The 17,015-nt window shown below is 48.6% G+C and overlaps 1 protein-coding gene across 1 annotated transcript in view; it reads right to left on the bottom strand.

Moving 5' to 3' along the window:
* Nucleotides 1-17,015, bottom strand: part of LOC125430561 (mitotic spindle assembly checkpoint protein MAD1-like) — a 283,288-nt gene that overhangs the window by 203,796 nt on the left and 62,477 nt on the right. The window contains exon 3 of the mRNA XM_048492541.1: nucleotides 10,696-10,752. Coding sequence (XP_048348498.1) covers nucleotides 10,696-10,752 — 57 coding nt within the window. The remainder of the gene's footprint in view (nucleotides 1-10,695; nucleotides 10,753-17,015) is intronic.

Below are 17,015 nucleotides of genomic sequence, written 5' to 3'. Positions count from 1 at the left end.
AAGGATAATAGACCCATTAAGCTAACTGTCGCCGTGCACCTCAGTGCATGATTCAATTCCTCATCTGCCAAAAGTCAATCTACTACCGAAGGCAGGGGGAAAGGAGGAGGAGGAGGAAGAGGAAAATAACTTTAAACAGCGACAGCTAATTGCCGTTGACAAGACAAAGGCGGTGTGACTTTCCAGTATTAATTAGCAAACCCATACTAATTAGCTTGTGCAAGCAAAACCCATGCCTCTTTCCCCGAAACGCAATTAATAGCGCAACCCGAGACGTCTCCGGGCTGCGCCGCCACAGCATTAGCATACTTCACCCTAATTAAACGTGGACGGGTGCGGACGGAGAAATGAGTTTGGGATTACAGCCGCCGCAGAAAGGCCTCTTCGTGTTTCGTACCCGACCGCAGGGTGGGAGCCCCGGAATCTGTTTTCAAGAGGAATCGACTTCCATCCGGGTGCAGGGTAATTCTAATGAGACGGCGTTTCGACCTCTCCTTTTCGGCTGTCATCTTTGCGTTGCGCGTGTGTTTTCCCTTCGCGCGGCATCGTCTACCTGCCCGGATCTATTGGTTTTTCTGGAAGGGAGGTCACCTTAAATTTTTCTCCAAAATAGTGAGGACCATGTTGGCCAGGAAATTGCTTTGCCCCCCCCCCCCACCACCACCGAGAGATCTATGAATCTAGCTTGAAGTCAGAGAGATACAAGGGAAGTTGCTGGCCTTTGTAATCCCACTACTGCAGTCAAAGCTCTGCTCCTGACCCAAGTTCGATTCCGACGGAAGTCTGTTTCAGGTAGCTGCTTGAGGTTGGCTCCGTCCTTCTGAAGTTGATAAAATGAGCTTGTTGGGGATAAGGCAACAGCAAACTGTCCTATAAACACTGTCAGCTAGTAAATGTGACGTGGTGTCACCCCATGGGCCAGGAATGACACAGTGCTCTTGTAGGCTCCAATTTGATTCCCCGCTCCTGCACATGAAGCCATCAAGGGTGTCCACAGTTGCTACGCAGAGGCAGGCAATGACAAACTATTGGAGAGCCAACATGGTGTAGTGGTTGAGAGCAGGTGGACTCTAATCCGGAGAACCAGGTTTGATTCCACATGGACGGTGGAATCTCACCTGGTGAACCAGATTTATTTGCTCACTTTTACACATTCCTGCTGGGTGACCTTGGACTGGTCACAGTTCTCTCAGAACTCTCTCAGCCCCACCTGCCTCACAAGGTGTCTGTTGTGGGGAAAGGAAGGGAAAGGAGTTTGTAAGCCACCTTCAGTTGCGTAACAGGAGAGAAAGGGAGGCTATAAATCCAAAATCGTCATCCTCCTCGTCCTCCTCGTCTTCCTCCTCCTCCTCCTCTTCTTCTTCTTCTTCTTCATCTTCTTCTTCTCCTTCTCCTTCTTCTCCTTCTTCTTCTTCTTCTTCTCCTCCTTCTTCTTCTTCTCCTCCTCCTCCTCCTCCTCCTCCTCCCCCCCCCTCTCTGAGCTTGGTTTGAAGCCTGCTCTCAGTCTAAGGTTGTACCCAAGCATTATATAGAACACAGATTATCACTAGATACTGCCAGCGACTGAACATAAGAACATAAGAACATAAGAACAAGCCAGCTGGATCAGACCAGAGTCCATCTAGTCCAGCACTCTGCTACTCGCAGTGGCGGGCTACAACTCTGCTACTCGCAGTGGCCCACCAGGTGCCTTTGGGAGCTCACAGGCAGGAGGTGAAAGCAATGGCCTTAAGAACATAAGGAAGAGCCTGCTGGATCAGACCAGAGTCCATCTAGTCCAGCTCTCTGCTACTCGCAGTGGCCCACCAGGTGCCTTTGGGAGCTCACAGGCAGGAGGTGAAAGCAATGGCCTTAAGAACATAAGAACAAGCCAGCTGGATCAGACCAGAGTCCATCTAGTCCAGCACTCTGCTACTCGCAGTGGCCCACCAGGTGCCTTTGAGAGCTCACAGGCAGGAGGTGAAAGCAATGGCCTGCAAGCAACAGGCGGAAGAGCCTCAGTTGATCAGACCAGAGTCCATCTTAGGTCCAGCCTCTGCCACTTTCAAGAGGGCGGCTACAACTCTGGCTTCCATTTACCCATGTAATAACACGGGCCGCATCCCAAAGATGTGGCTGGAAGCCTATAGCTAGTCCCAATTCACAAAAAGGTGATATTACAAACTCTTCAAACTATCGGCCCCTATAAGCCTATTATCTGTAATTGGCAAACTATATGCAAAACTACCTTTAGGAGAGTGGAAGATTGGGTCAAGTAAGCAGAAGTACAGGGACCGGAGCAAATTGGATTCACTAAAAATAAATCAACACTGGATCATGTAACAGTTTTGTGCACACTTAGCTAACAAAAAGTATAACCTATAATAACCAACAGAACTGTTTGCAGCCTTCTGGATTTAAAAGGGCATTTGACTCCATATCTAGAGCCCTACTGTGGAGAAAATTGACGGCGCTACACATGAACCCCAGACTACTGTTTCTTATAAAACAGCACACACTTGCACTAGCTGCAGAATAAGAGTCAAGAACAAAGGACCGCCACAGAAAAATATCATCACAACCAGAGGGGTCAAACAAGGCTGTACATTGCCCCCACTTGTTCAATATATTCCTTAGTGATCTAGTGCCAACCCTCCAGAAGGCCAATGGCATGTTCCCAAATCCAAGCACTAAACACATGCCCATATTGTATGCTGACTTTACACCGCTCTTCTTCCCACACTAAAGTTGGTCTCACTCGCCTCTTTAAATTGCTGTGTTGAATACTGTAAGAGGAACTTAACTGGTAATTAACTATGAAACCAAAAATAATTGTCTTCGCTAGAAGCCCCCCTCGTCATACATGGACCATCAATAACAGCCCCATAGAACAAGCTAACCAGTTCAAATATTTGGGCATAACTCCCACTAGCAACCTTAATTTTCAAGCAGTACATAGGAAATTAGCAGCACTCGCCAAAGCAACAACAGTGCCCTAGCAATTCAGCTTTTCACTGTGGGCCACCAGGTATATACCATCCCCATTTGAAGGTGTCTACCAATGCGGCCTCAGCTCTCTATGGAGCACCTATTTGGATCGGAGCTATGAACAAAATATAAACACAGCCCAGTCCTGTTTCTTCCACAAAAAATTATGGGCTTACCAAATTAAAGCTTCATATGCAGCCCCATGTTTAGGAACTCTCGGGCAAATATCATATGCCACGCATGGTTTGGTTGAGAACTGTCAGGATAATTGGCTAATGATCCACTATCTGCAGGATCACTCCAGTTTGTTACACCTCATGCTTTCCTGACTATGCAAATTCTAGGTGGCTGAAACTAGTTGAGGGAAAATCAACACTCTTTGGCTTTTCATTAGAGTTTAGTCCCTCTTTCCTATCAGAAGGCTATAGCTGCTTGAAAACTAAGCTATTAGGAACAAGAGTATCGGGATAAGGGATAATAGCTATGCAGGGAAAACGTGGTCTCCCTGACCCCAAGCTTATTCCACTGAACAAGGACACATGGCCACTATTTTACAGTGGATCACCAACCCTAAATTAAGAAGAGCTTTAACACTGGCCAGATTCAATTCATCGCCTTCTATGCTGCTCTATGGCAGATATCAACAAATTGATAAACAGAGGAGGCTATGTCCATGCAATATGGGTCAGGGGGAGACACGAGGAAATAGCCTCTTTGATTGTGTAAGGGTTGCGAAAATCGGAATGTCACAATCTGCACTTATCCCCTCTCTGTATAACACTCTAACTGATGTTTCCATGATACCTATGCTTTTGAACAACATGGACTTCTACAGTGTGTGAGAATGTAGCAAAATTTCTGCTAACAATAATAGACGTAAGTCTAGATGAATACCAACCAATGTCTATGTATTATGACCACATATACAGTAATTTTGCTAGTTTCTGTCAGTATCCCATGACGCTTTAAGTGAGTTAACTTTAGCTGAAGGAATGTCCCATAGTTACAGAAGGACCATGTATATATTTTAGCATTTAGTATTTTAGTACCAGCCATAATTGTGAGCAGCCACTGGGCAAATTTTGCATGCTGGATTTTGTATGTTTATTTTATGCCAATAAAAGGCTTGTGACTATTTACCACAGTGGCCCACCAGGTGCCTTTGGGAGCTCAAGCATGCAGACCGGGAAAGCAATGGCCCCTTAAGAACATAAAGAAAGAGCCCATGGTGGATCAGACCCAGAGTATCCATCTATTCAGATATTTTCCATGTTAGGGAATATCTATCAGTTTTCACCAGCATGGCCAATTGGCCATGCTGACAGAGGCTGATGGGAATTGTAGTTCCTGAACATCTGGAGAGCCGCAGGTTCCCTACCCCTGATCTAGTCCAACTCTCTGCTACTCTCTGCTACTCACAGTGGCCCACCAGGTGCCTTTGGGAGCTCACATGCAGAATGTGAAAGCAATGGCCTTAAGAACATAAGAAAGAGCCTGGTGGATCAGACCAGAGTCCATCTAGTCTAGCATTCTGCTACTCGCAGTGGCCCACCAGGTGCCTTTGGGAGCTCACAGGCAGGAGGTGAAAGCAATGGCCTTAAGAACATAAGAAAGAGCCTGCTGGATCAGACCAGAGTCCATCTAGTCCAGCACTCTGCTACCTACTTGAGTGGCCTTTGGGAGCTCACATTTTGGGATATGAAACATGGCCTTGGGAACATAGGAAGAGGAGCCTGCTGGGATCAGACCAGAGTCCATCTAGTCAGCACTCTGCTGCTACTTGAGTGGCCTTTGGGGCTGCAGCCCGCCAGGATATGAAAGCAATGGCCTTAAGAACATAAGAAGACACCTGCTGGATCAGACCAGGAGTCCATCTAGTCCTTGCTCACCCTTTCACTTGGTGGCCTTTGGGAGCTCACATGCAGGATATGAAAGCAATGGCCTTAAGAACATAAGAAGGAGCCTGCTGGATCAGACCAGAGTCCATCTAGTCCAGCACTCTGCTACTCGCAGTGGCCTTTGGGAGCTCACATGCAGGATATGAAAGCAATGGCCTTAAGAACATAAGAAGGAGCCTGCTGGATCAGACCAGAGTCCATCTAGTCCAGCTCTCTGCTACTCGCAGTGGCCCACCAGGTGCCTTTGGGAGCTCACATGCAGAATGTGAAAGCAATGGCCTTAAGAACATAAGAAAGAGCCTGCTGGATCAGACCAGAGTCCATCTAGTCCAGCACTCTGCTACTCGCAGTGGCCTTTGGGAGCTCACATGCAGGATATGAAAGCAATGGCCTTAAGAACATAAGAAGGAGCCTGCTGGATCAGACCAGAGTCCATCTAGTCCAGCACTCTGCTACTACCATGGTAGCCTTTGGGAGCTCACATGCAGGATGTGACAATGGCCACAGAACATAGGGAGCCTGCTGGATCAGATAGAGTCCAGCTAGGTCAGCTCTCTGCTACTCGCATGAGTGGCCCACCAGAGTGCCTTTGGGAGCTCACATGCAAGAATGTGAAAACAGCCCCTTAAGAACATAAGAAAGAGCCTGCTGGGATCAGACCAGAGTCCATCTGTCCAATGTACTCTGCTACTACTTGAAGTGGCTGGGAGCTCACATGCAGGATATGAAAGCAATGGCCTTAAGAACATAAGAAGGAGCCTGCTGGATCAGACCAGAGTCCATCTAGTCCAGCTCTCTGGTACTCGCAGTGGCCCACCAGGTGCCTTTGGGAGCTCACAGGCAGGAGGTGAAAGCAATGGCCTTCTGCCAAACACCAGATATTACAACAAGCCAGGAGAAGAAATGGCTGGAAGGAGAACTTCCAGCAACAGGAGTTTAAGCTCTGGGTTTAGCCACCAGAATCAGACTGCAAATGTGTTTTTCTAGTTCCTGCATTTTCAGCAACAAAGGAAGACTGGGAAGCAGCATCGACGCCATACGTGGGCGTGATGCCTGACTCCGATATTAAAGTCGGAACGCTGCAAGAAGGCCACGAGCTTTTTATTGTTTGAGATTTAACACAACGTCGGCAAGTCGCCACTTAAGATCTACCGGAGCTGATGAGAAACGATAGGGCCCAGTTATTGAACCGCGATTGTGGTGCGCTGTAAATTACAATCTAGCTATATGTGGTGCGGATTGGGAGCAGGAGAATTGAAGCCCTGATCAGTTCAGCGCCAGCAAATTAATGTCCGTTCTACAATATTTGAATCACGTCCTAAATTGAGGAAAATATGAACGCAGACCGCAACAAATATCTCCGTTCTCGGCATTCCCTCTGCGTCTTTAAAACGGTTCTAAATAGCTTCGTTTTCTCATCCGAGGTTTCCAAAGCAGGATCCGAGTTTGCATAGTTAACCTCTGCAAAGGTTCACACTCTTTAAAAAACTTGGGAGTTGTTTATTGATCTGCTTGCGTGCTCTTGCCCCAACTTGGAGATTTCAGAGTTAGGAAGACAGCACGCAAAAGATCGTGGATAGCGCAATCGAAATACATTGACCCAAACTGGAAAACACTGCCTTTTCACACATGCAGAATAATGCACTTTCAATCCGTTCGCAATGGTTTGCAAGTGGATTTTGCTGTTCCACACAATAAAATCCAGCTACGAAGTGCCTTGAAACTGGACTACATTATTCTGCATGTGCGGAAGGGGCCAATGATCAATCAGTTGTGTTTTGGCGAAGGGAGAGTTTGCTGCTCTGTTTTAACCTATCAGAACAGGTTAAAGTTTCCCAAAAAGAACATAAGAACATGCCAGCTGGATCAGACCAGAGTCCATCTAGTCCAGCTCTCTGCTACTCGCAGTGGCCCACCAGGTGCCTTTGGGAGCTCACATGCAGGAGGTGAAAGCAATGGCCTTCTGCAGCTGTTGCTCCCGAGCACCTGGACTGTTAAGGCATTTGCAATCTCAAAGCAAAGAGGATCAAGATTGGTAGCCATAGATCGACTTCTCCTCAATCAATCTGTTCAAGCCCCTTTGAAAGCTATCCAGGTTAGTGGCCATCACCACCTCCTGTGGCAGCATATTCCAAACACCAATCACACGTTGCGTGAAGAAGTGTTGTGTGAAGAAGTGAAGGAGCAATGGATTGTAGGCAAAGAATTCTGAGCGTGGGCTCCAAATGACCAGCCTGCCACCCCCACCCCCCACCCCCCCCGTGAGCATTGTTATCTGAAGAAAACAGTTGTCAAGCATCACACATTGTCACGAGCAAAGCTGCTTTGTACTGTGTCAGACTGATGTCTACTCATCAGTATTGTCTTCTCACAGAATCATAGAGCTGAAGGAGAACCCAAGGGCCATCAAGTCCAACCCCCTTCCATCCAGGAACACACAAGCAAAGCACAGATGGCCATCCAGCCTCTCTTTAAAAATCTCCCAAGAAGGAGACTCCACCACACTCCGAGGTAGTGAATTCCACTGTCCTGACGGTCAGGAAGTTTTTTAGGGGGAATCTCTTTTCCTTCCCCTTGAACCCACGACTCCTGGTCCTCGTCTCTGGTGCCGCAGAAAACAAGCTTGCTCCCTCACCAACATGGCATCCCTTCAAAAATCTAAACATGGCTATCTGCTCTTAACCACTATGCCACGCTGGTACCAGAACACATTCAGGAACATATTATAAGGAGCTGAGGCGGAAGATTGTTCTGAATTAAATTATATTAAGTGGTTTTATTGTATTTATTGTTTTATGTGAATGTACACTGCCCTGACCCCTCTGGGGGTAGGGCGGTCTAGAAGTGGAATAAAATAAACAAACAAACAAACAAATAAATACATAAAGAATAGAAGAAGAAGAAGAAGAAGAAGAAGAAGAAGAAGAAGAAGAAGAAGAAGAAGAAGAAGAAGAAGAAGAAGAAGAAGAAGAAGAAGAAGAAGAAGAGGAGGAGGAGGGAGGAGGGAGGAGGAGGAGGAGGAGGAGGAGGAGGAGGAGGAGGAGGAGGAGGAGTTTGGATTTATATCCCCCCTTTCTCTCCTGCAGGAGACTCAAAGGGGCTGACAATCTTCCTTTGCCCCTTCCCTCCCAGCAACAAACACCCCTGTGGGAGGTGGGTGGGAGCTTAGAGAAATCCGGTGAAGCTGCACTAGCCCAAGGTCACCCAGCTGGCATGTGTGGGAGTGTACAGGCTAATCTGAATTCCCCAGATAAGCCTCCACAGCTCAGGCGGCAGAGCTGGGAATCAAACCCGGTCCCTCCAGATTAACCTCCTACGCCACTGCTGCTCCCGATTCCCTACTCAGCTCAATTCTAAAATAAGGCCAGCTTCCAACCGGGACACATTTCTCTACCTCCAGTTCTCCAGACAGAAATGAAAACTGCTTTTTAGAGGGCAGGCGCAGAGCTGTCATTTTCTGAGCAGTTCCCCCGCCCCCATTTTTAAAAAAGCAGCTAAGAGGTCTAGCCAGCCACGTGATAGAAACTGACAAAGTTTGGGAGAGATCTGGTTTTTCCTGTCACTTCACTGTCCAGCGTCAGCCATGCTCCAGCCCACGTGAAGGTGGCCCTGGCGACAACAGCCATATTAACATTTGTCGGAACGGAGGGCAAAGAGGAGCATTTTCATACCTTTCCCAGCCAGAGTAGCTCAGCGTCAACCTAACAAGGACACAATTGCCGAGAAATAATAGAAAGGAGGCGTCAGAAACAGAGGGGTTTTTTTTTATCGAGGGGGCCGAGAGAAGGCGGGGAAGAGGCCATCACAAGGTATCCACATCAGAGGAGTGCGAAAGCTTCGACTTGGAACGCGTCTCGGGGGGGGAAAGGCCGATTTGGGTGAAAGTGCCGAAGCGTTGAAGCAAATCACGATGGGGAGGCGTTTCGGCGGCACACCGGAGGGGAACGATCATGCCGCAAACGCCCAGAGCCCTCCAGTGGATGGCTAAACAAATGGCAAAGTAGTGTTCCCCCTCTTCTTTTTAAAAACGCAAGCAGGGCACGTCTCCACGTGCGAGAGCCGCAAACAGCTTGGAGACGAACGGCCAACTGTAGGATGGAAGAAAATAACAACACGCACTCCACATCTGTCCTGAGGAGACACAAGGAAATATACTCAGCAGGGGTCAGAGGGCAAGGAGCCACCTTCCAGTGTCCTCCTCTGCCATTGGAGGAGCTCGGAGCAAGGTGTCACGAGCGCGCCTAGCTGATTGAGAGGCATTCCTGCCCTGTTGCAATTCCTACAAAATATATTGCTGAGGATTGTATCTAGATTGAGAGGCATTCCTAGCTCAATGAATTCACTACAAGATATATGTAACCAGTTTGCTATATGTTAGCACTGCCGTCTTGGGACATTCTGTCCTTGCTCTTTCCTTTATGGCTTCACTCGCTGAATAGATAACTAGGCTTACCCCTAACACTTCTGGTCTCATGGGAAATGGGATGTTTCCGTTGTCTTGTGAGGCCAGGAGGCCAGGTGGCTTTATCTCTATCTTGTCACTGGCCGTGGGGTGCCTTGGCTCCGGAAATCTGTTTTCTTACATTCTTTGGGAAAACGGGAGGGGGGACTAACATCGGAATAAAGGGACTAGCAAAGGCCAGGTTCTCCCGGCTTTGTCAACCTGGGTGCTTCGATCAGTAAACACTACAGATCAATGCTACTGATTAACAATACAGAGTCCGTCTATTGCTTCAAGGTTTGAGACCTAATACTAGGGAAAGGAATGCAAATGAACATTCCCACCTGCTGCACAGTGGTGATGCTAACATTCATTCATTCATTCATTCATTCATTCATTCATTCATTCATTCATTCATTCATTCATTCATTCATTCATTCATTCATTCATTCATTCATTCATTCATTCATTCATTCATCTTGATATCCCGCCCTCCCTGGCCCAAGCCAGGCTCCAGGAGTCTCACACACAATTAAAACCCCACTATCAGATCAACCAATTAGATACTTACCGCTAAAACATTCTAACGCAAAACTCTTTTGACGGCGGCGTGTCAACACTTTACCCGTGCAAACCGACATTCGTGCCGCGGGAGGGGGAATAAAATTGCGGGGGCCATCTGAACTCTGGGCTGATCTTACAACTCGATCCGTAAGCCTGGCGAAATGGGGCTCAGTTGTCAGCTGGTATGTTAAGAGCCACGTGGCGTAGTGGTTAAGTGCTTGCACTGCCACTCACACAGTCAGGAGTTCAAGCCCCCTGTGGGTCAGATATCCTGGCAGCTGGCTCATGGTCAACTCAGCCATCCATCCATTCCTTGGTCGGTAAATGAGTACCTAGCTCATCGCTAGGGGGTAAAGAATAGCCGGGGAAAGCAATGGCAAACTACCCCACAAAAACGGCTTGCCTATGAAATCACTGCTTGCAGTGGTACCCCAGGGTCAGATATGACTGAAGGGGAAACTGTAGCTGACTATGTTTATGGGGTGGTTTGCCTTTCCCAATTGTCTACACTTTACTCCCAGCAAGCTGGGCACCCCATCCTCCAAACCAGCTATTTTTTCCCCAAGAGAACTGGTCTGTGTAGTCTACAGATGTAACCCAAGAGAATTTTATGCCCCAACTGGTGTCTGGCAGCTGTAGGCCGAACTACAATTAGGTTTATTCCTTCACGTCAGCTCACGGTCCACGTCTTTTCAACCCCATTCTAAAAAAAAAGAATTTCAGCCATGGAAAAAACTGGATGGGTCCGGCGTTGAAAACGTTCCAAGATGCCCTCTGTTATAAAGGAGTTAATTTTTTTTTAAAAGCCCCCCCAAACTAACTCACCATTTCGGCTCTTTTCTTCTGATTCCCAGCTTCTTCCAACGCCTGAGACAACTGGACCTTCAAGATAAAAGACAAAACAGATCACTCAAAACAATGGCAGACAAATAAACAGTGAAGCAGTAAGAGGCGGGAAATGCGGAATTAATACCAGGTAGCAGATAAGCTATTGGGTCCCATTATCATATCTCTCCAGTATGAGGCAATCTTGCCAAGCTGAGTGGGAGAAAGAGGGGTCTAAGTTTTTTAAATGAAATAAATGCTGTTTGATGAATACCCAACATTTCTCCTGTTCTAAAGTTCTCAAACAGTGAGGATAGAATCATAGAGTTAGAAGAGACCCCAAGGGCCATGAAGCCCAACCCCCTGCAATGAAGGAACACACTGACTGCAAGAACTCCTGACAGATGGCCATCCAGCCTCTCTTTAAAAACCTCCAAAAACCTCTGAGGCAGTGAATTCCACTGTCGAACAGCCCTGACGGTCAGGAAGTTTTTCCTGATGTTTAGGTGGAACCTCTTGTCCTTCACCTTGACCCCATGACTCCCTGGTTGTCCTGGGGTCTCTGGAGTCATGCAGAGAAAAAACAAGCTTCGTTCCCTCACCAACATGACATCTCTTCAAATATCTAAACATGGCTGTCATGTCACCTTTTCATCTTCTCGTCACCAAACTAAACATCCCCAGATCCCTAAGTCTCTCTTTGTAGGGCACGGATTCCAGACCTTTGACCATTTTGGTTGCCCTCCTCTGGACCCGTTCCAGCTTGTCAATATCCTACTTAAACTGTGGTGACCAGAACTGAACCTAGTACTCTAGGTGAGATCTGACCAATGCAGAGTAGGGTGGTACAATTATTTTCCTTGATCTAGACCAGTGGTGGCGAACCTTTGGCACTCCAGATGTTATGGACTACAATTCCCATCAGCCCCTGCTAGCATGGCCAACATTTTTTTTAAATGCTCCATTTCACTATGCCAGGTCCAGATTTTCATTAGGGAGGGGAGGCAGGATAACAGAGAGATATTCCCTCCCCGCATCACATTTCCACATAATAGGGATTATAATTCTACATTCTAAGGCTCATTCCGCACATGCAGAATAATGCACTTTCAAACTGCTTTCAGTGCTCTTTGAAGCTGTGCGGAATAGCAAAATCCACTTGCAAACAGTTGTGAAAGTGGTTTGAAAACGCATTATTTTGCGTGTGCGGAAGGGGCCTAAGAGAAACAGCTTTGGATGAAAGCTGCCCAGACAGAAAAGAAACCTTTGAAAAACCGCTGAAGGATCGTTCTTGGAAAAGGTGCTCTGGTGAGGGAAGAAATCATTCCGCAAAATCTCATCTAATAAAGCCGCCTGCCTTAGGAAGCCCAATCTTATTGGAAAACTGTGGATTTTGTCTTGCAGGAACCGTCGTTGCAAAGTTGGGAGTGGATAGAGGAAGGTGAATTCCAGAGCAAACCTAGCGCTCCGGGCTTGTTGTAATGTACAAAAACACGCTCTGGTTATAGCTCGGAGCACTTATCATAAAATCATGTTAAACTTAGAGAAGCTTGAAGAAAAATCTCAGGGGATGACACAGAAACCTATTTAAACAGCCTAAACAAACACCAGCGGAGCGGCAGGAGGCTTTCGTCAATCTAGTGCATGTAATCTCTGGTAGAAATTCATTAGAACTCCCCAGGGCGCCTCTAACACCATCCTTAGCACCCCACAGAAAGGTCTTTTAACAAACACCTTTCTAACAAACACCGGCTCCAAACCAGAGGCGAACAGCAAGGGGTGCGTTTCAAAGCCGGCGAGGCAGAAGCCCCAGCCGCCGAGCTACAAAGCTAATGGCGGGGAAAGGCGACAAAAGCGCACGTAGGAAATCAAGATCTCAAGAGCCGGGGAGAAAAACACGCCGCGGCTGTTCCCAAACAAACAGCAATTATAATTAAGCTCGCCCGGTTCTCGCTCCGTCCGAATGGCAGCGGAGACACGGGCGAAGTTCCAGGGGAAACCCGGCTGCGTAAGTGCCCTGGAATGCGTAAGTTCCGATGGAACAGTTAAAAATAAACAAGAAAGGTGACGCGAATATAAAACCCAGAAGTGGGGAGAACAGAAAGGTGCTCGTTTCAAGGCACCGGCTCTGCCCAGAAAACTCAGCGGCAGAAGAAGGCGAGGAAGAGCGGCAACCCTACTGGGATTATGGCTAAGCTGTGAAGCAAACGGCCCGGGAACTGGCGTGCAAGCGGGAAAGAGTTGCCCGGAAGCCAATTCTCCATCTAATACTGCTTGAAGTTAGAGCTCAGCTCCTGAAGGGCAGAAGTCCGCGGCTGGGCTGGAAGATCGGAAGTCTCCTACATGAGGGCCGATTTTACGACGAGCTTGGCGGGATAGGCTGACGTTCTATCTCAGTGTGCGGTAGCGTAATCCATATAACGGTGCCAGAGGTGGCACTCCACTCAGAGCTCCTCTCTGTGCGGCACACGCAGCCCAGAGGTGCGCCCCTCCTCCACATCTAGGGCTGGCCACTCTGGGCTGCCTCAAGGCTTCGACCACAGCATTAAACCCGAAGACCTAGTTTTGGGGAAGCAGTGTAGGTAACCCTGTTGCCGCTTCGGTAAACCCCACTGATTTTCATGGGAAGAACTAAAGCATGATCCTATACCTGGGAGTAAGCTCAGTTACTGGCAATGGGGCTTGCTTCTGAGTAAACCCTCCCAGGGTCGTGATTCACCCGTTGGAAGAGTCGCATGGTTGCTTCAAAGCAAAGCGATCGACTACCACCAAGCTTACTCCTGAGTTAACGCACGCCTCGGAGTCAACCGTTTTTTTTTCTAAACTAAAGCCTCAGTATTCAGGTTAAATGGCCGTGTTGGCACTTTGTGATAAATAAGTGGGTTTTGGGTAGCAATTTGGGCACTCGGTCTTGAAAAGGTTCGCTATCACTGTTCTATCTGGACATGCCTTGTGGTCCCGGATTCCACTGGGTGCCACATAGAGCCCTCAGCTCACACCCATTTAGGGTTGCTAGGCCTGGCAACTAATGGCAAACTTACTGGGATGCTAGGGGCCCCTTCCTGGTGATGTCACAACATCGCCGGTAACGTGCTGATGCCGCTCCCCATGTTCCCAGAAGTGACATCACTGTAGACACTCTGGCACAACGGCTACGGTTTTGCCGTAGAGTTTAGAAGAACGCTTAGAGCAGTGGTGGCGAACCTTTGGCACTCCAGATGTTATGGACTATAATTCCCATCAGCCCCTGCCAGCATGGCATGCTGGCAGGGGCTGATGGGAATTGTAGTTCATAACATCTGGAGTGCCAAAGGTTCGCCACCACGGGCTTAGAGCATCCAGCATCACTTCTGCAGTTCAGTTCCTCTCGCTGGTGATGACAACAAGGAATTGCTGGGGGGGGGAGGAGGAGGAGGAGGAGGAGTTTGGATTTATATCCCCCCTTTCTCCCCTGTAAGTAGTCTTAAGGCAGCTTACAAACTCCTGTCCCTTCCTCTCCCCAAAACAACAACCTTGTGAGGTAGGTGTTGGTAAAAGAGTTTGGAGACAAGTGTGATTAGCCCAAGGTCACCCAGCAAGGGTGTAGGAGTGGGGAAGCCAATCTGGTTTTCCAGATTAGAGCCCGGTGCTTACGTGGAGGGGTGGAGCATCAAACCCGGTTCTCCAGATTCGAGTCTGCTGTTCATACGCCGGCGTAGGGAAACAAACCTGGTTCAGCAGATACGAGCCTGCCGCTCAGGTGGAGGAGTGGGGAATCGAGCCTGGTTTTCCAGACTACGGTCCACCTGCTCTTCCCCACTACACCTCGCTGGCTCTCAGGAGTCCCGGCATCCCTGCGTGCGATTGTGCTTATGTTTAAGACAGGGCAGGGAAACCAAGACCCAACCTGTCTGCTCCGTAATGTGTGAAAAGGATCGGCCGCCTCCTTCCCTGACAACCCAAGCTGATCGGCGGGAGAATTGCCCGCGGCCTAAGAGACCCCCCCATTGCAGTTTGCCATCCCTCAGCCTCCCACAACATCCAATTAAACCTCAAAACGCTCCTAATGAGCACAGAAGCGTCGTGTTGCCATCATTCTCTCATTAAGAGCAATCCAATCTTTCTTTTTTTTCAAGTCAACAACAGCTCCTCGTTTGTAACATTCGGCCAAGGTGCGTAGGCAGAGCCAACCATAATGACGGGCGCAGGGTCACGACAGGACCGGCTAAAACTTCTTGTACAGCCTCCGACTATTATTTCTCAATGCGCCGGGAACTTCGCAAAGCTACAGAAGCCGAACGAATTCGGAGGCAGCCGCTCCTGCAGTCAATGACACTTAGAGGTCATACCGGGAGTACTTTGAGAAACTATAATAAAGGAGCGCCAAACTAATAAGGAAGGCTGTAAATTTGGCGCAGGGCAGAAAGGGAATTAGAGGAAGAATTTGCGGGCGTAAACGAAACGAGAAGACAGAGCCGAAGAGGCGGTCAACCCAGCAGCAAGCAGAGGTGGTTCGAAGCCCAGGGCGGTACCTTGGTTGAGACCAACAAGGTAGGATCAGCTGTCCCTTTCTTGTGAAGCCGACGCCTCAAAGCGTGCACGGCCAGATGTATGATGAAATAATTTGCTCCAGAATTGGCTCATCGCAGATGGTGGTGGAATCACAGCCGACTTATGGTCAATTTTTCAAGGTGACGGAGGTGGTTGCTCGTTGCCTTCCTCTGCACAATACCCTCAGGCTTCTTTAGCGCTCTCCCACTTTAATGCTAGTCAGGGCAGACGTTGTTTAGCTTCTGAGATCTCAGAAGATCTGTCTAATTTGGACTATCCAGGTCAGGACAAGGGATGAACAGGGGTGATTTGACTCTATCTTCCTCTGCAAAGCAACCCTGGACTGCGTGGTGGTTTCCCATCCAAGTACTAACCAGAGCTGACCCTGCATAGCCTTTGAGATCTGGCAAGACTCTGGTCAGCCTGGCCCATCCAGGTCGTGTCAAGAGACCAACAGAGGTTGTTTACCATTGTCTGCCTCTGCATAGCAACCTTGCACTTCCTTGCTCATCTCCCATCCATGGACTAACCAGAGCTGACCCTGCTTAGCCTTTGAGATCTGGTAAGACTCTGGCCAGCCTGGCCCATCCAGGTCATGTCAAGAGACCAACAGAGGTGGTTTACCATTGTCTGCCTCTGCATAACAACCTTGGACTTCCTTGCTCATCTCCCATCCATGGACTAACCAGAGCTGACCCTGCTTAGCCTTTGAGATCTGGCAAGACTCTGGCCAGCCTGGCCCATCCAGGTCATGTCAAGAGACCAACAAGCAGAGGTGGTTCATCCATTGTTCAGCTCCTGCACAGCAATCAACTGGAACTTCCCTGCCCGTCTCCCATCCAAGTACTAACCAGAGCTGACCCTGCTTAGCCTTTGAGATCTGGCAAGACTCTGGCCAGCCTGGCCCATCCAGGTCATGTCAAGAGACCAACAGAGGTGGTTTACCATTGTCTGCCTCTGCACAGCAACTCTGAACTTCCCTGCCCATCTCCCATCCATGGACTAACCAGAGCTGAACCTGCTTAGCCTGGCCCCCTCCTGGGGCAGCTATTTTGTTGTCAAACCATCCTCGTGTCAGACTTCTAAAGGTGTTCTCTCTAACTCAACAGACCTCTGGACTCGTGAGTCAGAACCCACAGATGCCGTTCCGACAGCTGTTTCCGAGACGGTCTCTGCTGCTAGACCAGCGAGTCCATCTATTCCTTCGCCTCCCATCTTATTATAATTTAAATCAGTTTCAGGACAGGGGGTGGGGATGGGGTGTGTGAACTTTCTGAGTACAAACGGAAATCAATTCTAATAGGCCTTGGGACTTAAATTAGATCTCTACCGGCGCCGTCGACGTTGATAAGAATTTCAGTTGTTTACTGAAGAAATTTATTGTTTTACATTTTTAGGATTGGTTGGAGACGGTTTTGATGACTGATGCATTAGATGTCATCCCCGGAACGTCGTTAGCCGCCCTGCGCTGGGGGAGGGTGGGATAGTCAATCGAATAAATCAAATCAAACCCGGCGAAGCCAGTATGTTGCCAGTTTTGCTCGGATTTGATTTGAGAAACGCCAAAGGAACAGCGGCGGGATGGTGGGAAGATGATTCCGCGGTGGAGAGGGAATCTCTGGGGCTCCGCCCATTGGCTTGTCCGCACCACGGTCCACTTCCTTGTGCGTGGCTTGCATTTCCTGATCCTGACCCCCTTGGCATTGCTCTTCCTTTTTCATGAGTCTGTTGTCACGCGGCCTGCTCTCATGATGATCCCATCCTCACTGACCCCCTATCAGAGGGATATG

The sequence above is a fragment of the Sphaerodactylus townsendi genome, linkage group LG04, assembly GCF_021028975.2.
Source record: "Sphaerodactylus townsendi isolate TG3544 linkage group LG04, MPM_Stown_v2.3, whole genome shotgun sequence".
Classification (NCBI taxonomy): Eukaryota; Metazoa; Chordata; class Lepidosauria; order Squamata; family Sphaerodactylidae; genus Sphaerodactylus; species Sphaerodactylus townsendi.
This window is presented reverse-complemented; position numbering and strand designations above follow the sequence as displayed.